Below are 23,878 nucleotides of genomic sequence, written 5' to 3'. Positions count from 1 at the left end.
AAGTCATTAGAGGCCTATTGTGCTAAGTTAAGAATATGAAATTTCTCTTGGAAGTTATGAGATACAGAGGTATAGCCATATTTGGCATGAATAGGAACAATAATATATATAGTAATGGCGCATCTCTGTAGTTGATGGCACACATAGTTTAGATTTTTGGATTTGGTTTGTACATAAACATGATATTTTAGCTCCATATTACTGCTAAAAAAATATTTAATTGCGAAAGATATTTCAGAGAATGATTTTTTTTCCTCTCAAACTTTATATAAAGTCACTTTTGGATTTTTGGGTGTTGTATTACTTGAGGACAGACTGTACCCTTAGTTTCCTTTAATATCACACTAATTTGGTGGAGGGAATGTTAGAGAAGATGGAAGACTGAGGTAACATTAAAATTAAAGAGGAGTAAGAAAAGACAAGGGTACAAAGATTAAGAGTTTCATGTGTATTCTGGAAATATCGTTGATTGCAACATCAAAATGTCCTTTTCCAATTTCCAATTTTTATTGATACTTTACTTTATTGAAAAGAAAGATTTTAATTTTTTTTACATTCTTGCTATTTTGTAGTCTCTGATTCTGGAGTTTTGTTTCATTTCTTTTTTTTTTTTTTAACATCTCCAAGTCATAATCTCTCCAATACTTAATTAAATCTACATTCTAAACACTGACAACACCATGTGCTGGCAAGAATATGGAGCAACAGAAATTCACTCATTGCTGGGAGGAATATGAAATAATAATGACACTTTTGGAGACTTTTTGGCTGTTTCTTATAGAACTGAACATATTCTTACAATCCAGCAATCATGTTCCATGGTATTTACCCAAAGGAAGTTAAAACTTATGTTCATATAAAAGCCTGCACATGGATATTTATAGTAACTTCATTAATTGCCCAAACTTAGAAGCAACTAAGATGTCCTTCATTACGTGAATGGATATAACAAACAGCTTGGGTGCATCCAGACCAATATTGTGGCCGTTATTCAGAACTAAACAGTAATGAGCTATCAAGCCATAAAAAGATTGGAGGAAACTTAAAAATGCATATTGCTAAGCAAAGAAAGTCAACCTATACACTGTATGATTCCAACTCTGTGATATTCTTGAAAAGGCTGAACTATGATGAAAATAAGATCAGTGGTTGCCCAGGGGTTGTGGAAACAGAAGGGTTGAATAAAGAGCATAAAGTATTTTTACAATAGTGAAAAGACTCTGCATGATTCAGAAATAGTGGATACAAGCCATTATACATTTGTCCAAAACCCACAGACTGTACACACCAATGGATATGTTGGTGTCCATTCATCAGTTGTAACAAATGCATGCTGTAGTGAGGGATGTTGATGATGGGGGATATGTGGGTATAGAGGTATATGGGAAATCTCTGTACCTTCTTTTCAATTGTGCTATAAACTTAAAATTTCTCTTTAAAATGAAGTTTTTACCAAAAAAAAAAAACTATGTCCTTTTTGTAAGTAGAAATTGCATTTAGAAAGCATATTTTAGTTTTGAGACAGTGTGAATCAGATTCAGGTGAAGAATTATCCCTTAATGTCAAATCTGTGATAGGTTCTCAGAGTAATTATGTCCAACTGGTCTTGATACAAGAGTCAAATTAGGTGACACATGCCTATAATCCTAGCAGCTCAGGGGGCTGAAGCAGGAGGATTGTGAGTTTAAAGCCAGCCTCAGCAACTTAGTGAGGCCCTAAGCAACTCAGTGAGACCCTGTCACTAAATAAATTATAAAACAGGCCTTTGGGTTCTGGGGTTGTGGCTCAGTGGTACAGCGTTCACCTAATACATGTGAAGCATTGGATTCAATCCTCAGTACCACACAAAAACAAGTAAAATAAAGGTATTGTGTCCATCTACAACTTAAAATTTTTTTTTTCTTAAGAAGAGCTGGGGATGTGACTTAGTCGTTAAGCACCCCTGGGTTCAATCCCTGATTTAAAAAAAAAAAGTTAAATTAGGTTCTGTAGTTGACAATCTATGACTTGTTTGAACTGTCTTCTTTGTATGTCGGAGCTAGCTGCTCCTGAGTCTGTTTTACTTGATAGCAGTTGTTTTATCATACAGGGTACATCAAAGAAGGATTCCTGGCTGTTCAGCATGCTCTGGATAAGGCCATCATGCTGTATCATGAGAGCAGTCTTGGAAAAAGGCTATTTGATGGCATTACCATCTTTGTACAGAGATTTCCATACCCAGCTTTTCCTCATCATGGATTACTTTGGGTCGCCAGTCCTTTTCTCCCTTTGATGTTTATACTTACGTTTTCTCCACTTGTACTTTCCATCATGCAGTACATTGTGCAAGAAAAGGAAAACAGATTGAAGGTAATCCCCCTTACTTTCTGATAAAGTTTCTGTAAAAAAGTTTTTTAGACCCGTGGAGAACTTTTATTTAATGATTGTATTATTCAACATTGATGGGTGTTTGCTACATCCCAGCAGCAGCAAATCCAGGAGTGAGTATTGTTGCTACTTACCAATTTTCCAAGCTGGAAATCTTCAGAGACCAATTATATATGGGATAGTGCTAGCAAAGGAAGACCCCAGATCATGGAGGGAAACAAAAACAATGTTACTAGAGGTACTTGGAAGTATCATCCCTAGAACAACAGTGAGCTTCAAATATGACCCAACTCCTGGTTAAACTAACATGAATTTTCAAACTGATGGTCTGTTGACCTCACTATTGCCCTGAACAATATGTCTGAGTTTCCACAAAAAACTACCAGACACAAAAAAGCAAATCAATTGAATAAGACTCAGTTAAGACATAGATTTTGGAAATAGCAGATAGGGAATTTAAAATAAGCATGATTAATATTCTAAAGACAGTGAAGTAAAAGGTAGAAGTGTTCAGAATCTTCTAAATCAACTTTAGTTTCTGAGATTCACTGTAAAGACTCTTCAGGTTCTGTGTATGGTTATACCCATAACCAGAATATATTGCAGTGGTTAGTAAAGATACATACCTGGATCATATAGGGAAAAGATACAATGTCTGGAGGAATCTACTTGCAGGCTTCCTCATGCGACTCTCCATGAGATCATATAGAATGCACTATTGTCCCAGCATTGAAAATCCAGTCATCTGTTTGTGATGTTCAGAGAAGTCCATTATAGACTCAACACCTAAGTTTTCAAGTGGGAGCTGGTCATGTTGTCATCCTTTGCCTAGCATGTACCCAAATTCCAAACTTCAAGAAAGTAGATATATAGCATAAACCATATCCTTTGTACAGCCAGTTTTAGCAAAAGTTTCATATTAATGTAGGGAATAATTTAGTAGTCAAGTTCCTGTGTACCAGCCAAGGGTCAGCTTTACAAACATACCTTTCTAATAACAGCAGTCTCAGGCCTTTTGTGGTAACTTTTCTGCGCAGTAAGTAACATGAAGGATTATGCAAATAAATTATAAGAAAGAATCAAGGGAATTGGCAGAAATAAAAAAACACATAGATGGAAATGAAAAATGCCAGTGACAGGTTCATTTGTAGATTTGACCCAGATGAAGAAAGAATTGAGGAATTAAATACAAGACAGTTGAAATTACACAAATTGAAACCCTTTGATCTTAAAAAAACAAAAAAAAACAAAAAAAAAAACAAAAAAAACCTCTTCTGTAGCAGGAAGCAAGTTGCTTGTTCTTGAGAACATTCCCATCACAAATTTAGAAGCAGGTATACATGTCATTTTGATGTTTTTTGTTTCTAAACAAAGTACTTTGAAATCAGAATCACTTCTTTTCATTCTCATATACTTCTGACTGATGCTCTTCATCACATTAGTGATCAGAAATGAGGTGTAATTCCCTAACCCCTACCCACAAGAGCTAAGCGAGATCTTACTGTAAGTTGACTGGAGTTCTGGCTTAACTCATGGATTGTGAAGAATGAACTGCTGCTGTTGAGTCTGATTGACTGTCAGTGGATTGTGGTGTGATGTATCTGAAGGCTATTGAATGCAACTTAAAATGCTTAATAAAAATCTTTACTCTTTTAGTATAAAAAAGAAATTGTACAAATTAAAATTCAGAAGAGCAAACAAAATGTAAAAATTCAAAAGAGGATATCCAAAAGATATAGGACAGTGTCAGTGGTATAACATGCATAATTGGAATCTCAAAAAGGAGATGAGAAAACAGCAGAAGAAATATTTAAAGAAATAATGGCAAAGAATTTTCCAAAATTAATGACATGTATCACACTACAAACCACAGAGAACACAAAGCAGAATATATAACACACACATGCATGTGTGCATTTTTATACTCAAATGCTGCCAACCAAAAAGCAACCAGAGGTGCAATAATTACATTATTTGTAGATACCTTTCTCTAATGTTCCTTGAAGTAGAGTATAATAGAAAAGAGATATTTATCTTAGTGCTTTAAAGTTTAATTTGAAATGTTTTTCATTTTGATCTAATACCAGGTATAGTGCTGCAAAAAGATCTCAGAACTCAGGAAAAATGTATTTTAATGCCAGTACTGCCCTTACTGCAAGATTTTGATCTATACTCTTGATTTTTTTGTCATTCTTAAATTGGAGACATTGTTAGACATTTATGTAACGTTTTATGGGAATTAGAAGAGGGTATGTAAAAACACTATGAATTGTAGAGTATGTAATACTTGGTATGTGTTGACTTTCCTACAGGAATACCAGCTTATAATTGGACTTAGAAACTGGATCATTTGGGCTGCTTATTTTTTCACATTCTTCCTTTTATATATTATTATTATATCTTTGATTTGTGTATTATTCTTTACCAAGGCAAGTATCTGTTTGTTTAATAGAAAAATAATGAATCACATAATACCAAGTTTTCAGTGACTAAAATTTTTAAAAAATAGAAAAAAAAGGTGAAATTACTTTAATAATCTTTTGAACTCAGTATTTACAAAATATTCTCTCAACATGTAACCGACTTAAAAATTAATGATGCATTTTATTTTTGTAGATTTTTTCCTGGTTTCTTTTTTATTGGTGTATACTTATCATTCAGAATGATGAGTTTCACTGTGGTACATTTATGCATATATAAAAACATAAATTTGATCAGTTTCACTTCCTAATACCAAATGATATATTTTATATTATTTTTTATTATCTTTTCAAAATCCACCATTTTATATTTATTGTACATCTCAGTTTTGACATTTTTGTTAGAAATATTTTCTCTATATTTGACACTGCTTTTGTGTATTTAAATTCAAAATAATCATTAAAAATCTAAAAATTTTGTCCCTCACACCAGCTACATTTCAAGTGCTTTACAGCTACATGTGGTTAATAGCTACTGTATTAGACAACTTAGTTCCAGCTGTTTGCAGCCTGTGAGTTGATTCCTCCTGTGAGAGGAAAGAGTAATCATGCTGTGATCTGATTGGTCTCAAGTTGGCAGGAAAATTAAATATATTTTTTATTGATTCCACTATGGAAACTCAGATGCTGCCTAGTCTCAGCAAGCCTTACACTCTTCTGCAAAAAATGAGATATTTAACTTCCTATCTCATTGAGTTTCAAAAATTGAGTGGGATAATTTGGTTTCATTAGCGTTTTTTTTTTTTTCCTCTTTTTTGTGTTTGTGTGATACTAGTTATTGTATACCTCATCTGATGTATTTATTTTGTAGATTTCAGATGAGCCAATCTTGCGCCACAGTGACTGTAGTTTCATCTTTGTCTTCTTTGTGTGTTATGCCATTGCTTCAATATTCTTTGGCTTTATGGTTAGCACATTATTCGATAAAGGTAAATATGTGTCTTCTGTAACATAATTTTTGTTTTAATTTGCCAAAATATATTTGGAGTTTCTTCCAGCTACCTCATGTGTAGCCTTGGCTTACGTTTAACATAGAAAATGAGTTGAACATGAAATGATTTAACAGGTTGAAGGAGCATTGAAATTAATATTTTCCAATGTATATATAAAGTTGTGACAATTTGGAAGTAAAAAATGCTTCCTGTAAAAGTTATTTTAAATCACTTTTGAAAGAAAGTGGAAGGATAGGTGAATTTATTTATTTAACAACTTCTTTGTACACTTAACACATAACAAGACTCTGTATTGTATATATAAAGCCACATCGGTTCCTTTTGAAAACTCACATAAGAATAGTGTGTGTGGGCTGGGGCTATAGCTTAGTGGTAGAGCACTTGCCTAGCACGTGTGAGGCACTGGGTTCAGTCCTCAGCACCACATAAAAATAATGGACACAATACCCATCTACAACTTAAAAAATTTTTTTTTAGAAATAATAGTATGTGTGACCAAATAGCCCTAGCTTGTCTACTTAAGACAGTTTTTTAGAAATATATTCAAGTAACTTACAGGAAGGTAAGAAAAGAGAAACAGGAACTAAACCCAGAGGAATCAGAAAATATGTATATAAAGGTAGACTTAAGCTAATGTTTAGTAATTACCCTAAGTGTAAATCCTCTGAATATACCAGTTACAAGATAGAAATCTGCTCAGTGAAGTCTTCTTATACCCAAGAATCTGGAAAACCTCAATAAAAAATGGAAAATTACACTCAACAGATAACAACACTGAGATGAAGTAGATACTGTGATTACCTGATAAACCACCTTTTTTAATTAGAGCATGATAATTATATATAGTAATTAGATTTCTTTTGATAAAATCATACATGCAAGGAATTTGATTTCAATCCCCAGTTCCCCTCCCTTTTTACTCCCCTCCTCCCTCTTCTTATTCTTCCTCCTGTACTGAACTTCCTTTCTTCTATATATACATAAAGGTGAAATTCCCTTTGATACCTTTATATGTGAATATAGCATGATTTTGTTAAATTAATTCCATTTATCTTCCCCTTTCCCTTCTTTTCTCCCTCATACTCATTCTCCTCCTCTTCCTACTCCACTGATCTTGTATCTTTATGAATCTGATCCCCTCCCCAGTCACCCTCTTTCCTTTGTTTTGCTCTAGCTTACACATATGAGAGAAAACATTCAAATCTTGATTTTCTGAGTCTAGTTAATTTCACTTAGCATGATTTGCTCCATTTACCAGCAAATGCAATTATTCCATTCTTCTTGACAGTTGAATAGAACTCCATTATGTAAGTATACCACATTTTCTTAATCTATTCATCAATCAGTGGACATCTGGGTTGATTCCATAATTTGGCTCTTGTGAATTGTAGTACTGTAAACATTGAGGTGACTATAAGATGCTGATTTAGATCTTTGGGATAAATACTGAGGAGTTGGATAGCTGAGTCATATGATGATTCCATTCCTAGTTTTTAAAAGGAATCTCCACACTGCTATCCCATATGGTTGTACTAATTTGTAGTCCCACCAACAATATAAGAGTGTATATTTTCCCCCATGTGCAGCATTCCTTACCAGCATTTATTGTTATTATTGTTCTTATTGTTCTTGATAATTGCCATTCTTTTTTTTTTATTTATTTATTTTTTACGTTTACATAGGGTAATGATGTTTCTTTTTTTTCCCCTTCCCCCCCACCCCTCCCACCCTTTTCCCTTTATACAGTCCTTCTTTCCTTCATTCTTACCGCTCTCCTTAGCCTAACTCTAAACCTAACCCTAAACCTAATGCTAACCCCTCCCACCCCCATTATATGTCCTCATCCGCTTATCAGCGAGATCATTCGTCCTTTAGTTTTTTGAGATTGGCTTATCTCACTTAGCATGATATTCTCCAATTTCGACCATTTGCCTACAAATGCCATAATTTTATCATTCTTCATTGCGGAGTAATATTCCATTGTATAAATATGCCACAGTTTCTTTATCCATTCATCAACTGAAGGGCATCTAGGTTGGTTCCACAATCTGGCTATGGTGAATTGAGCAGCAATGAACATTGATGTGGCTGTATCTCTGTAGTATGCTGATTTTAAGTCCTTTGGGTATAGACCAAGGAGTGGGATAGCTGGGTCAAATGGTGTTTCCATTCCAAGCTTTCTGAGGAATCTCCACACTGCTTTCCAGAGTGGCTGCACTAATTTGCAACCCCACCAGCAATGTATGAGTGTTCCTTTTTCACCACATCCTCACCAACACCTATTGTTGCTTGTGTTCTTGATAATCGCCATTCTAATTGGGGTGAGATGAAATCTTAGGGTAGTTTTGATTTGCATTTCCCTTATTACTAGGGATGTTGAACATTTTTTCATATATCTGTTGATTACTTGTAGATCTTCTTCTGTGAAGTGTCTGTTCATTTCCTTAGCCCATTTGTTGATTGGATTATTTGTATTCTTCGAGTAGAGTTTTTTGAGTTCTTTATAGATTCTGGAAATTAGCGCTCTATCTGAGGTATGGTTGGCAAAAATATTCTCCCACTCTGTAAGCTATCTCTTCACATTTCTGATAGTTTCCTTTGCTGAGAGAAAGCTTTTTAGTTTGAATCTATCCCAGTTGTTGATTCTTGCTTTTATTTCTTGTGCTATGGGAGTCCTGTTAAGGAAGTCTGATCCTAAGCCAACAAGTTGAAGATTTGGACCTACTTTTTCTTCTATAAGATGCAGGGTCTCTGGTCTGATTCCAAGGTCCTTGATCCATTTTGAGTTGAGTTTTGTGTACGGTGAGAGACAGGGGTTTAATTTCATTCTATTGCATATGGTTTTCCAGTTTTCCCAGCACCATTTGTTGAAGAGGCTATCTTTTCTCCATTGCATATTTTTGTCACCTTTGTCTAGTATGAGAAAATTGTATTTATTTGGGTTTGTGTCCATGTCCTCTATTCTGTACCATTGATCTACCTGTCTATTTTGGTACCAATACCATGCCATTTTTGTTACTATGGCTTTGTAGTAGAGTTGAAGATCTGGTATTGCAATACCCCCTGCTTCGCTCTTGCTACTGAGGATTGCTTTAGCTATTCTAGGTTTTTTATTCTTCCAGATGAATTTCATAATTGCTTGCTCTATTTCTGCAAGGTACATCATTGGGATTTTAATTGGAATTGCATTGAATCTGTATAGCACTTTAGGTAGTATAGCCATTTTGACGATATTAATTCTGCCTATCCAGGGATAATTGCCATTCTGACTGGAGTGAGATTAAATCTTAGTGTAGTTTTGATTTACATTTCCCCATTTGCTAGAGAAGTGGAACTTTTATATGTACATTTCTTGGCCATTTATGTTTCTTTTATGAGAAGCTTCTGTTTAGTTCTTTTGCCCATTTATTTATTGGATTGTTTCGTGGTGGTTTGGGGGTTTGTTTATTGCATTGAGCTTTTCAAGTTCTTTTTATATTCTGAATATTAACCCTTTGTCAGAGCAGTAGCTGGCAAAGATATTCTCTCATTCTGTAGGCTCTCTTTTTTACTCTTTTATTCTCTTGATCTTTTCCTTTGCTGTGCAGAAGGTTTTTGTTTTTTGTTTTTGGTATCAGAGATTGAATCCAGGGGCATTTAACCACTGAGCCACATCTCCAGCCCATGCTTAAAACACATTTTTTTGGAGACAGGGTCTTGCTTAGGGTCTTGCTAAGTTTCTGAGGCTGGCTTTGAACTTGTGATCCTTTTGCCTAAGCCTCCTGGGCTACTGGAATTACAGGTATGTGCCATTGTGTCCAACTGCAGAAGCTTTTTAATTCCATCACATATATTAACTCTTGGCATTATTTCCAGAGCTTTAGGAGTCCTATTGAGAAAGTTGTTGCCCTATGTCTAATTCATAGGTCCTTGATCCATTTCGAGTTGACTTTTTTGCAGGGTGAGAGATAAGGGTCTAGGTTCTTGCTTCTGCGTTTATTAAAAAGGTTATCTTTCCCCTTTGCCAATTATCAGATGACTATAAAAATTTGTTTGTCTTCTGTTTTATTCTGTTGGTCTTCATGTGTATTTTGATGCCAAAACCATGCCGTTATTGCTATTGTAGCTCTGTAGTATAATTTGAAATCAGGTATTGTGATGCCTCCTGTATCAGTTTTCTTGTTCAGAATTGTTTTGCCTATTTTGAGTCTCTTATTTTTCCAAATGAATTTTAGAATTGTTTTTTTCCCCTAGTTCTGTAAAGAATGTCATTTGTCTTTTGATGGGGAGTGCATTGAATGTGTATATTGCTTTTGGTAGTATGGCCATTTTTTAAAATCTTTATTTTATGTATGTATTTATATGCTGTGCTGAGAATTGAACCCAGTGTCTCCCACATGCTAGACAAGGACTCTATCACTGAGCTACAACCTCAGTCCAGTATGGCCATTTTGACAACATGAATTCTGCCTATCCAACAACATGAAGTTTTTTCCATATTCTGAGGTTCTCTTCAATTTTTTTCTTCAGTATTCTATAGTTTTCATAGTAGAGATCTTTCACCTCCTTGGTAAATTCCAAAGACTTTTTTTTTTTAGGTTACTGTGAAGGGGATGGTTTTCATGATTTCTTTCTCAGTTGTATCATTGTTGGATTATAGAAAAGCTATTAATTTTGAGTGCTGATCTTATCTCCTGCTACTTTGCTCATAAATTCATGTATCAGCTCTAGAAATCTTCTGGTGGAATTTTTTTGGGCTTTCAGACATAGGATCATGTTATCAGCAAACAATGATATTTTGACTTATTTTCCTATTTGTATGCCTTTAATTTCCTTCTCTTGCCTGATTGCCCTGGCTAGAGTGTCAAGAACTATATCAAATAGAAGTGGTGAGAGTGGACATCCTGTGTTTCTGATTTTAGAGGAAATGCTTTCAGTTTTTCTCCATTCAATATGATGTTGGCTATGGGTTTGTTATGTATATCCTTTATAATGTTGAGATAAGTTCCTTTTATCCTAGTTTCTCTAGGTTTTTAACATGAATAGATGCTTTATTTTATCAGAGGTCTTTTCTGCATCTATCGAGATGATCATATTCTTGTTTTTAATTATATTTAAGTGGTGAATTACATTTATTGACTGCTTGTTGAAACAGTCTTGCATCCCTGGGATGAAGTGCACTTGATCATGGTTTATCATTATCTTCTTCATGTGTTTTTGAATGCAGTTTGCTAATCTTTTATCAAGAATTTTTACATCTGTGTTCACCAGGGATATTAGTTTTCTTTCCTAGATGAGTCTTCATCTGGTTTGGTATCAGGGTTATACTGGGTTCATAGAAAGTGTTTTGGAATGTTTCTACCCTTTCAATTTCATGGAATAATTTGAGAAAACGTGTTAGTTCTTCTTTAAAAGTCTGGTAGAACTTCGCTGAGAATTCATCTGGTCCTGGACTTTTCTTTGTTGGTAGGCTTTTAAAAACTTTGTATTCATTATTTTTAGTTATTCATGACCATAGAATCTATTTTGTTACATTTATACAGGCATGGAATATATCTTACTCTAATTAGGATTCCTTTCTTGTATGTGTACACAATAATGAGATTCACTGTGGTGTATTCATACATGTACATAGGAAAGTTATGTCAGATTCATTCCACTGTCTTTCCTTTTCCTATCCCCACACCCTTCCCTTCATTCCCCTTTGTATAATCCACTGAACTTCTGTTCTTTGCTCACCCCCCTTGTTGTGGGTTAGCATCCACATATCAGAGAGAACATTTGACCTTTGGTTTTGGGGGATTTGCTCATTTCATTTAACATGATAATTTCCAGATCCATCCACTTATATGCATAAGGCTTAAATTCATTCTACTGTATGGCTGAGGAATATTCCATCCCATATATATGCCACAATTTCTTTATCCACTCATCTGTTGATGTGCATCTAGGTTGGTTCCAGAGCTTAGCTATTGTGAGTTGAGCAGCTATGTGATGTGGCTGCGTCACTGTAGTGTGCTGATTTTAAGTCCTTTGGGTACATACCGAGGAGTGGGATAGCTGTGTTAAATGGTGGTTCCATGCCTAGTTTTTTGAGGAATCTCTGAACTGCTTTTCAGAGTGGCGGCACTCATTTGCAGTCCCACCAGTACTGTTTGTACTCTTTTCCCCATGTCCTGACTGACATTCGCTGTTGCTTGTAGTCTTGATAATTGCTATTCTGGTTGGAGTGAGTGAAATCTCAGTATAGTTTTATTTTGCATTTCTCTAATTTCTAGAGATGGTGAACATTTCTGTATCTTCCTAGTTTAGTTTGGGCAAGTCCTATGTGTCTAGAAATCTGCCAGTGCAATTATATCAGTCTTCTAGACTTTCCATTTAATTGGAATATAAATTTTCAAAATAGTTTCTAATGATCCCCTGGATTTCAGAAGTGTCTTTGGTAATATCTCCTTTTCATCCCTAATTTTGATGATTTTTTATCTTCTTGCTCTTTCTTTTGCTTAGTTTGGCCAAGGGTTTATAAATCTAATTTATCTTTTCAAAGAATCAACTCTTTGTTGCCTCTACCTTATCTATTTTTAAATTTTCAATTCATTAATTTCAGCTCTGATTCTTACTGTTTTTGCCTTCCACTGACTTTGAGGTTGTTTGTTCTTTTTCTAAGTCTTTGAAGTGGAGTGTAAGCTTATTTATTTGGGTTCTCTTTAGTTCTTTTTTATTTTTTTTAATACAGGCCCTCAGTGCAGTTAATTTTCCTCTTAATTCTGCTTTCATGTTGTACCAAAGATTTTGATATGTTTTATCTTTGATCCATTCTTCTTTTGAAAGACTGTTGTTTAATCTCCATGTGTTTCTGTGGTTTCTATTATTTCTTGCTGTTGATTTCTAGTTTCATTCCATTATGGTCCATTAGAATGAGTGGGATTATATCAGTCTTTTTGTATTTGCTAAGACTTATATTGTGACCTAAGATATGGCCTGTTTTGGAAAAGTTGCCATGAGCTGCTGAGAATGTGAATTTAGCTGTTTTGGAGTGAAATATTCTGTAGCTGTCTTATTAGGTCCATTTGACTTATCCAACCAAATAGTTCTGTAAGTCAAATAGATTTAAGGTTTTCCTTTATTTAAATTCTGGGATTTCTCTTTGTTTTTGTAGATGTAAAGGATTCAGAACCAAGGTATGAGCAAATTGGCAGCTGTACAATCTAATCAACACGAGACCACATGTACTTGAATCCCACTTAAGAAAAATCAAGACTAAATAATAAACAAGTATAGAAGGAAGCAATTAATGTGAGGGTAAAATTAGAAGAAGATATATGGATTTTTCAAAGATAAAAAATAGATTAAAAAATGGCAGTATAGATGAAAGAAAAAAATCTTGATTCTTCCTGTCATTTTAAAATACATTCTTTTGATACAACTGAAAAATAGAAATCTCAAAAAAGAAATGTTATTAAAAAAAGGACTAAATATATAGGCCTGAAAAACACAAAAAGAAAAAAACTGAATAGAATGAAGGTAAGAGGGAGTAGAACTGAGGAAAGATCAGTAGAATTTATGCAATACAAATAGAGAAACAATATTGAGAAAAAATGAATTGTTTCTCAAGGACCAGGGACATTCATTGGAATCTCAGAAAGCAGAAAAGACTGAAAAGATATCCAAAGCATTAATAACTGAAAATTTGCCAAATCTAGTGAAAGACATACCTACAGTCTCAGGAATCTTAGTAAACCCCAATTGGAATAAACCCAAAGAAATTCATGTCAAGGCATATCAGAGTTAAAATTCTGAAAACTAAAGACAATTAAAAAAAAAAAAACAAGCCAGCCAGAGTAAAATCATGTATTATTTATAGGGGGAACACCATTTGTAATGACAAGTTCCTCATTTGATGCCAGAAGGAAATAGCATGTTTTTCAAGTGCAAAAGAAAAGAACTACCAACATCCAATTCTGTATTCATCAAAACCATCCTCCAGGATTGAATGGGAAATAAAGATATTCTCAGAGATGGAAAAGAAAGATAATGAGTTGCTTGCATTTTTACCCTTAAAGAATGAATGAGCAGAAAGGAAATGATAATGAAAATTTTGTAACTTTACAAAGAACATTGAAAATGGGTATAAGTGGGCATATTACAGTATAGTAGTATATTGTAACATAAGAGTGTTCTACTTTTTATGAGTTTCTTAAGTCAAATTTGATGGATCCTGAAGCAAGTTTACAACAGCCTCCAATCTAGTGTTCAGTATATGTAAAGGAAATAAGACAATTAGACAAAGTGGGTGGGATAAAACAATCTTATATGGAGATAAGGTTTATATAACTCATTTTGGTAAATGCAGATACCCAAGTTATGTATATTATGTATTGTATATTATAATATCAGAGTAATAACTGAGAAAACTATATAAATTACTCAAAAACAGTATGAATCAAGATGGAATCCTAAAAATGTCACAGAAAAGAAAAACAAAGGAACTAAACTAGAAAAATAAAACTATGAATATAATGACAAATTTAAACTCCAATATATCAGTAATTACCCTAATTATAAGTTATCTGAATACATCAGTTACAGGACACATGTACATAGTGGATTAGAGGAGTGATCCAAAAATATGTTGTTTATAGGAAACTCACTTCAAAGTCAGTGTGTAGGGAAGGTGAAAGTAAAAGGATGAAGAAAGGTACATTATCCAAATTTACAAAAACAACAAGAGTTGCTGTGTTAACTTGCAAAACCTGAATGTACACACCCATCTTGCCCTGTACTGTACCTTCACAGAGGTATGGAAAGAAAAGCACTAGAAAAAAGCAAAATATTATGTAATAACAAAGAATAAATTCACCAGGAAGATATAATAATCTAAAATTTATAGACAACAAATGAAAGAATCTTATGTGTAAACAAAAACTGAGAGTTAAAGGCAGAGATTGAGAAATCCACAGTTTCTTAGCTCCCCATTCTCAGCTGATGAAACCATTAGAAAAATCACCAAAGATCCAAAGAATTGAATAACGCAGTCCATAGGATAGGACACCCAAACCCCAAACTTTTCTTCAAGCCTCAAAGGAATTTTCATTAAAGATTGAGCACAACCTAGCCCATAAAACAAACCTAAACAAATTGAAAAGAACTGAAATCATCCAGAGAAAGTTCTCTAAACATAATAGACTCAAACTAGAATTTAATAACAGAAATACAAGGAAATGTACAAACTCTTGAAAACTAAATGGCACATCTTTTAAAAAGCCATGGGTCTAAGAGAAGACCTCAAAGGAAATAATGCAAAATTTAAAAATACATAAACAACAAAACTACAGCATTTCTAAATGGGTAGGAAGTAGCTAAATCTGTGGTGAGATAAATTTTATAGCACTAAATATGTACTATTAGAAAAGATCTGAAACAAAGTTTACATAAGAATATTATGTGTGACCAACTTCCAGAAGCAAGAAAAAACACAGCAAAATAGCTATTGCTTTATGTGTAGTCTTGATAACCAGTAGTGTGAGTCCTTTTCCTTGTTTTCTTCAAATTTGCTTTATTATTCTTTATCCTTTGCCTGTCCAGTAAAGTTTAGCTCATCACCAAAAAGTAGGGGGGTCAAAAGGTCTGTAGGAATTTTGAGTAAAAGTATATTGAATTATTGAATAAGTAATTAATTGAAGGCTTTATTGTATATAATCTTACCATTCATGAACTTTGATATAATCCTCCTTTTACTTAAGCATCCTTTTTTTTCCTCTCATAATATTTTGCAGTTTTCTGTACAGAATTCATATTAATTTCCTATTGCTGCTATAACAAATTTACCCAAAAGTTTGTAGCTTGAAAAAGCAGTTTATTTCCTCACCGTTCTGGAGACCAAAATACTGATAGCAGTTTCACTGGGCAAAAAAGCATCTGTTTCAGGTATCCCTCTGCCTCTCTTTTAAGGATGTTTTTGATCGCATTAAGGCCCACCAGATAATCTCAAATAATCTACCTAGGCCATCTTCATCAAGATATTTCCCGGACCCCTGCACCGGGGGCGGTGCCATCACCTGTCGGTCACAGTGGCAGAGTGAGCTGGCAGGTAAGTCAGGTCCCATGCACCACAGAGGTAGCAGGCGGGCACCCAACCTGCCTGCCTTTGGAGCTAGGCGGCCAGCAGCCAACCCGCCCAACCACCAGGCCAAGCACAGACGCCATCACTGAGGGACCCTGCCTGACCACCACACCAAGTCTGTTGCTATCTTGGAGCAAGCTGGCAGACCAGCCAGCCCGCCTGCATCGCGGAGCTAGTCAGAGGCTTCTTTATAGGCTGGTGCAAGCATTTCAAATTATTCCTGAGGGTGTAGCCACCATCATTGGAAGGGCAACTCCCTTCCAGAGACACCTACAGGAGGCTAGAGGATCTTTGACAAGACCCAGGAGTCGAGGAGGTATTGAGAGACTCAGGACCAACTCAGAGCCACCCGGTGAATCTCTCCCACTGGTCAGACTCCCTGGATGGGGCAGTAGTCTGAAACGCAGGGAACTTCGTGGAGTAGAGTGGCCCAGTGAGACTCACCTGCTGGAGCCAAGAACCCAGTTAACCAGGAACATCACAGAGGAGGGCCGAGAGCGAGAGGCTTCGATGCAGAGTGAGGGTCCGAGGCCCAGGCAGTAGCTCCAGTCCCCAGGGAGGACTGGAGCTCAGAGAGGGAGTCCCTCACAGGGACAGGCTTCCCAGCCCAGGCAGTAGTTCAAGACCCCTGAGAACATCACAGAAGAGAACTTCCCAGTCCAAGTGGTAATTCTGAACTGGAGGGAACTGCTCAGAGGAGAGCTGCCCAGCGAAACTTCCCCACCGGGTAAGTCTTCCCCGCTGGGCGAGGCTTTCCCACCAGGGCGGTAGAATCAGAGACACAGGACAAGCTCAGATGTGTGGCAGTCTGCAGTCTAGTCCCCCATTGGATGACCATCAGTCAACAAGTGGAGGGACTTTGTCAACGACAGGGACTATACCCCACCTGAAGGCCACCACCCCTAGAGGGGCAGCTTCCTAGTGGACCACTGCATTATCAAGTTTCTCCAAGACTTCAAGCTACTGAAGGCTAACAGGTGAGTTATTGGAAATCTACAGGGACAATATTAGTCAATAGAAGAAATCTGCAATAACCCATAATTTCTCTACTAGAGGGGTAAGATACCTGAGCAATATTAGAAAACAAGGGAAGACAATGTCCCAAAAAATGTAGATGGTATAGCAATAAAATCCAATGACAGCGTGGCAGAAAAAATGTCAGAAAGGAAGTTCAGAATGTACATAATTAAAACGATCAGGGAAGCAAACAAAGAGATGAAAGAGAAAATGCAGGCATTGAATGATGAAATGAAAGAGCAAATGCAGGCATTGAATGATCACACCAATCGACAGTTAAAAGAGCAAATACAGGAAGCAAAAGATCATTTCAATAAAAAGAGATATTGAAATAAAAATTGTTTGGTTGAAATGAAGGAAACAATAAACCAAATTAAAAACTCCATAGAAAGCATAACCAATAGGATAGAACACCTGGAAGACAGAACCTTAGATATTGAAGACAAAATATTTAATCTTGAAAACAAAGTTGACCAAACAAAGAAGATGGTAAGAAATCATGAACAGAATCTACAAGAATTATGGAATATCACAAAAAGGCCAAATTTGAGAATTATTGGGACTGAGGAAGGGTTAGAGAAACACACCAAAGGAATGAACAATCTATTCAATGAAATAATATCAGAAAAGTCCCCAAATCTGAAGAATGAAATGGAAAATTAAGTACAAGAGGCTTATAGGACTCCAAATACACAAAATTACAAAAGACCCACACCAAGGCACATTATTATGAAAATACCGAACATACAAAATAAAGACAGAATTTTAAAAGCCGCGAGAGAAAAGAATCAAATTACATTCAGAGGGAAACCAATAAGAATATCAGCAGATTTTTCAGTCCAGACCCTAAAAGCTAGAAGGGCCTGGAACAACATTTACCAAGCCCTGAAAGAAAATGGATGCCAACCAAGAATCTTATACCCAGCAAAACTTACCTTCAGATTTGATGACGAAATAAGATCTTTCCATGATAAACAAAAGCTAAAAGAATTTTCAAAAAGAAAGCCAGCATTACAGAACATTCTCAGCAAGATATTCCATGAGGAAGAGATGAAAAACATGGTGCAAATCAGCAACAGGAGGAACTAGCCTAAAGGAATAGCCAAATAAAGGAGAAACCAAGTCATGTAAAAAAAAAAATGAGCCAAATGGTCGGGAATACAAATCATATCTCAGTAATAACCCTGAATGCTAATGGCCTGAACTCATCAATCAAAAGACATAGACTGGCAGATTGGATTAAAAAGAAAAATCCAACAATATGCTGCCTGCAAGAGACTCATCTCATAGAAGGAGATTCCCATAGACTAAAGGTGAAAGGATGGGAAAAAACATACCATGCACATGGACACAGCAAAAAAGCCAGAGTATCCATTTTCATATCAGATAATGTGGACTTCAAGCCAAAGGTAGTCAGAAGGAATAAAGAAGGACATTTCATACTGCTTAAGGGAAGCATAAATCAGCAAGACATAACAATCAAATATCTATGGCCCAAACATTGGCTCATCCATGTACGTCAAACAAATCCTCAATTCCAGCAATAAAATAGACCACAACATAATAATACTAGGTGATTTTAGCACACCTTGCTCACCACTGGACAGATCTTCCAAACAAAAATTGAACAAAGAAACCATAGATCTCAATAACACAATCAATAATTTAGACTTAACTGACATTTATAGAGTATACCATGCAACAAAGAGCAAATACACTTCTCAGCACCACATGGATCCTTCTCTAAATTAGACCGTATATTATGCAACAAAGCTACTGTTAGCAAATACAAGAAGATAGAGATACTTTGTATTCTATCAGATCATAATGGGTTGAAATTAGAAATAAATGACAGAATAAAAAAACAAACTACTCCAAAACTTGGAGATTAAATAATAAACTATTATATGATGAATGGATAACAGAAGACATCAGGAGGGAAATAAAAAAAATTCTTAGAGGTAAACGAGAAAAAAGACACATCATATCAAAATCTCTGGGACAATATGAAAGCAATACTTAGAGGAAAATTTATTTCATGGAGCACATTCAACAAAAGAAGAAAAAATCAACAAATAAACGACTTAACACTACAGCTCAAAGCCCTAGAAAAGAAGAACAGATCAACACCAAAAGTAGTAGAAGACAGGAAATAGTTATAATCAGAGCTAAAATCAACGAAATTGAAACAATCGAAAAAAATAACAAAAAAGAGAGTTCGTTCTTTGAATAAATTAAAAAAAAATTGATAAACCCTTAGCCACACTAACAAAGAAAAGGAGAGAGAAAACTCAAATTACTAAAATTCTGAATTAACAAGGAAATATCACTACAGACACGAGTGAAATACAAAACATAATTAGAAGCCCTATTTTGAAAATCTATACTCCAACAAAACAGAAAACCTCAAAGACATCAAAAAGTTTCTAGAGACATATGAATTACCTAATCTGAACCAGCAGGACATACACAACTTAAATAAATCAATTTCAAGCAATGAAATAGAAGAGGTCATCAAAAGCCTACCAACAAAGAAAAATCCGGGACCAGATGGGTTCTCAGCCGAGTTCTACAAAACCTTTAAAGAAGAGCTCATTCCAATACTCCTCAAAGTAATTCATGAAATAGAAGAGGAGGGAACCCCCACAAACTCATTCTATGAAGCCAATATCACCCTGATACCTAAACCAGACAGAGACACATCGAGGAAAGAAAATTTCAGACCAATATCCTTAATGAACATCGGTGCAAAAATTCTCAACAAAATCTTAGCAAATTGCATACAAAAAGTATTAAAAAGATAGTACACCACGATCAAGTGGGTTTTATCCGAGGGATGCAAGGTTGGTTCAACATCCAGAAATCAATAAATGTCATTCACCATATCAACAGACTTAAAGTCAAGAATCACATGATTATTTCAATAGATACAGAGAAAGCGTTTGATAAAATACAGCTTCCCTTCATGCTCAAAACACTGGAAAAAATAGGGATAGTGGGAACATTCCTTAACATTGTAAAGGCCATCTACGCTAAGCCCATGGCCAATATCATCCTAAATGGTGAAAGACTGAAAGCATTCCCCCTAAAAACTGGAACAAGGCAGGGATGCCCTCTTTCACCACTTCTATTCAACATTGTCCTCGAAACTCTACCCAGAGCAATTAGACCAAAGAAATTAAAGGGATATGAATAGGAAAAGAAGAACTCAAACTATCCCTGTTTGCTGATGTGCTGATTATACATTTAGAGGAACCAGGAAATTCCACCAGAAAACTTTTAGAACTCATAAGGGAATTCAGTAACGTAGCATGTTACAAGATCAATGCTCATAAATCCAATGCATTTTTATACATAAGTGATGAATCTTTAGAAAAGAGAAGTTAGGAAAACTACCCCATTCAAACAGCTTTGAAAAAAATAAAGTACTTGGGAATTAATCTCACAAAAGAGGTGAAAGACCTCTACAATGAGAACTACACAACACAAAAGAAAGAAATTAAAGAAAACCTTAGAAGATGGAAAGATCTCCCATGTTCTTGGATAGGCAGTACTAATATTGTCAAAATGGCCATACTACCAAAAGTGCTATACAGATTCAGTGCAATTCAAATTAAAATCCCAATGACATACCTTACAAAAATAGAGCAAGCAATCATGAAGTTCATCTGGAAGAATGAAAAACCCAGAATAGCTAAAGCAATTCTTAGCAGGAAGAGCGAAGCAGGGGGTATCGTAATACCAGACCTTCAACTATACTACAAAGCAATAGTAACAAAAATGGCAAGGTATTGGTACCAAAATAGACAGGTAGATCAATGGTACAGAATAGAGGACATGGACACAAACCCAAATAAATACAATTTTCTCATACTAGACAAAGGTGACAAAAATATGCAATGGAGAAAAGATAGCCTCTTCAACAAATGGTGCAAGAGGATGAAACTAAACCACTATCTCTCACCCTGCACAAAAATCAACTCAAAATGGATCAAGGACCTCGGAATCAGACCAGAGACCCTGCATCTTATAGAAGAAAAAGTAAGTCCAAATCTTCAACATGTTGGCTTAGGATCAGACTTCCTTAACAGTACTCCCATTGCACAAGCAATAAAAGCAAGAATCAATAACTGGGATAGATTCAAATTAAATAGCTTTCTCTCAGCAAAGGAAACTATCAGCAATGCGAAGAGAGAGGCTACAGAGTGGGAGAAAATCTTTGCACTCATACTTTAGATGGAGCACTAATTTCCAGAATATATAAAGAACTCAAAAAACTCTACACCAAGAATACAAATAATCCAATCAACAAATGGGCTAAGGAAATGAACAGACACTTCACAGAAGAAGATCTACAAGCAGTCAACAGATATATGAAAAAATGTTCACCATCTTTAGTAATAAGAGAAATGCAAATCAAAATTACCCTAAGATTCCATCTCACCCCAATTAGAATGGCGATTATCAAGAACACTAGCAACAATAGTTGTTGGCGAGGATGTGTGGGAAAAGGTACACTCATACATTGCTGGTGGGGTTGCAAATTAGTGAAGCCACTCTGGAAAGCAGTGTGGAGACTCCTTAGAAAACTTGGAATGGAACCACCATTTGACCCAGCTATCCCACTCCTCGGCCTATACCCAAAGGACTTAAAATCAGCATACTACAGGGATACAGCCACAACAGTATTCATAGCTGCTCAATTCACAATAGCCAGATTGTGGAACCATCCTAGATGTCCATCAATTGATGAATGGATAAAGAAACTGTGGTGTGTATATATATATATATATACACACACACACAGAATATTACTCAGCCATGAAGAAGAATAAAATTATGGTATTTGTAGGCAAACGGATGAAATTGGAGAATATGCTAATTGAGATAAGCCAATCTCAAAAAACTAAAGGATGAATGATCTTGCTGATAAGCAGATGATGACACATAATGGGGGTGGGTCGAGGGCAAGAATGGAGGAAGGAAGGACTGTATAGAAGTATCAGAGGGGTGGGAGGGGGTGGTGGGGAAAAAAATAACAATGAATCAAAAACTATTACCCTAGGTAAATGTATGATTACACAAATGGTACGCCTCGACTTCATGTACAGAAAAACAACATGTATCCCATTTGTTTACAGTAAAAATGAATTAAAGAAAAAAATAATCTACCTATCTCCAGATCCTTCATTACTTTGCAAAATCCCTTTTCCCAAATTGGTAGTATTTATGAGGTACAAGAATTAGGACCTGATATCTTTCAGATCAATACTCAGCCTATTTCAAAAGCCTTTATTATCTTTCATTATACTGTCCCTAGATATTTTTATTATTTGGTGCTATTGTAAATGATATTTTAAATTTTATTTACATTTTTAGTTCCCCAGTACCTAAAAATACTAGTTTGTTTTTTATACTGATTTCATGTCTTGCTACCTGGCTAAATTCATTTATTTATTCTAGTCCTTTGCATTTAGATGCTTTGGGCTATTCTTCATACCAGAACTGTGGTATTTCAGAATGAGTTCATTTGTTCCTCAGCAATCCATATACCATTTTTCTCTGTTATTACTGCACTGATTAAGACTTCTTGTAAAATGTTGACTATAAGTGATGTTAGGTGGCATCTCTGTTTCATTCTAAAGCTTTCAGTAATTCTCCTTTAAAAATTTTCTTGTATGGTCTTTGTTAATACTTTTCAAAAGATAAGACAAGTCCCATTGCTAAGATTCTTGTAAAATCATAAATAGGTATTAAATTTTATGAATACTATCTATTGAAATGACCTAGTATATTTTTTCATCTTTAAAAATACTTAAGTTCATTGCATGATATTTGAAAAATAATCCACTCTTGTATAATAAATAAAAATCCACTTGGTGATCTGAGGTATTAACTTTTTTATATAAGTGGATTTAATTTGTTAAGTTTTTTAAATTTGTTCTAATTAGTTATACATGACAGGAGAATGCATTTTGACACATTGTCCACATGGAACACATCTTCTCATTCCTCTTACTGTACATGATGCAGAGTCACACCGGTAGTGTAAGCAGACATATATATAGGGTGATAATATCCATGTCATTCCACTGTCCTTTCCATCCCCATGCCCCCGGCCTCCCTTCACTCCCCTATGCACAATCCAGAGTTCCTTTCTTTTTCCCTACCCCACCCTGCATTATGGATCAGCATCTGCTTATCAAGAGAAAACTTTCGACCTTTGGTTCTTTGGGTTTGGCCTATTTCACTTAGCCTGATATTCTTCAGCTTCATCCATTTACCTGCAAATACCGTAATTTCATACTTCTTTAAGGCTGAGAAATATTCCATTGTGTTTATGTACATTTTCTTTATCCATTCATCTGTTGAGGGGCTTCTAGGTTGGTTGTTTAGTTTAGCTATTGTGAATTGAACTGTTGTAAACATTGGTGGGACTGTGTCACTGTAGTATGCTGATTTTAAGTCCTTTGGCTATAAAACCAAGGAGTGGGATAGCTGGGTCAAACGGTGGTTCCTTTCCAAGTTTGCTAAGGAACCTCCACACCGCTTTCCAGAGTGGCTGCACTAATTTGCAATCCCACCAGCAATGTATGAGTGTAACTTTTCCCCCCATAGCCTCACCAACACTTATTGCTTATATTCTTGATAATTGCCATTCTGAGTAGAATGAGATGAAATCTTAGAATATTTTTGATTTGCATTTCTCTAATTGCTGGAAATGATGAACATTTTTCATATGTTTGTTGATCAATTGTATTTCTTTTTCTGTGAAGTGTCTGTTCATTTCCTAGCCCATTTATTGACTGGGTTATTTGGTTTTTTTAGTGTTAAGTTGTTTGAGTTTTTTGTATGTTCTGGAAATTAGTGCTCTATCTGAGCTACAGGTGGTAAATATTTTCTCCCATTCTGTAGGCACTCTCTTTACATTATTGATTGTTGCCTTTGCTGAGAAGATC

General features: G+C 35.4%; 1 protein-coding gene across 1 annotated transcript in view; it reads left to right on the top strand.

Annotated features, from left to right (window-relative positions):
• LOC124969945 (phospholipid-transporting ATPase ABCA3-like) overlaps positions 1–23,878 on the top strand; it is a 161,687-nt gene that overhangs the window by 18,246 nt on the left and 119,563 nt on the right. Inside the window, 3 exon segments of the mRNA XM_047532948.1 lie at positions 2,090–2,349; positions 4,680–4,800; positions 5,666–5,776. Of these exon segments, the coding sequence (XP_047388904.1) occupies positions 2,090–2,349; positions 4,680–4,800; positions 5,666–5,776 (492 nt within the window).

Source organism: Sciurus carolinensis, chromosome 18 (assembly GCF_902686445.1).
Source record: "Sciurus carolinensis chromosome 18, mSciCar1.2, whole genome shotgun sequence".
Classification (NCBI taxonomy): domain Eukaryota; kingdom Metazoa; phylum Chordata; class Mammalia; order Rodentia; family Sciuridae; genus Sciurus; species Sciurus carolinensis.
This window is presented reverse-complemented; position numbering and strand designations above follow the sequence as displayed.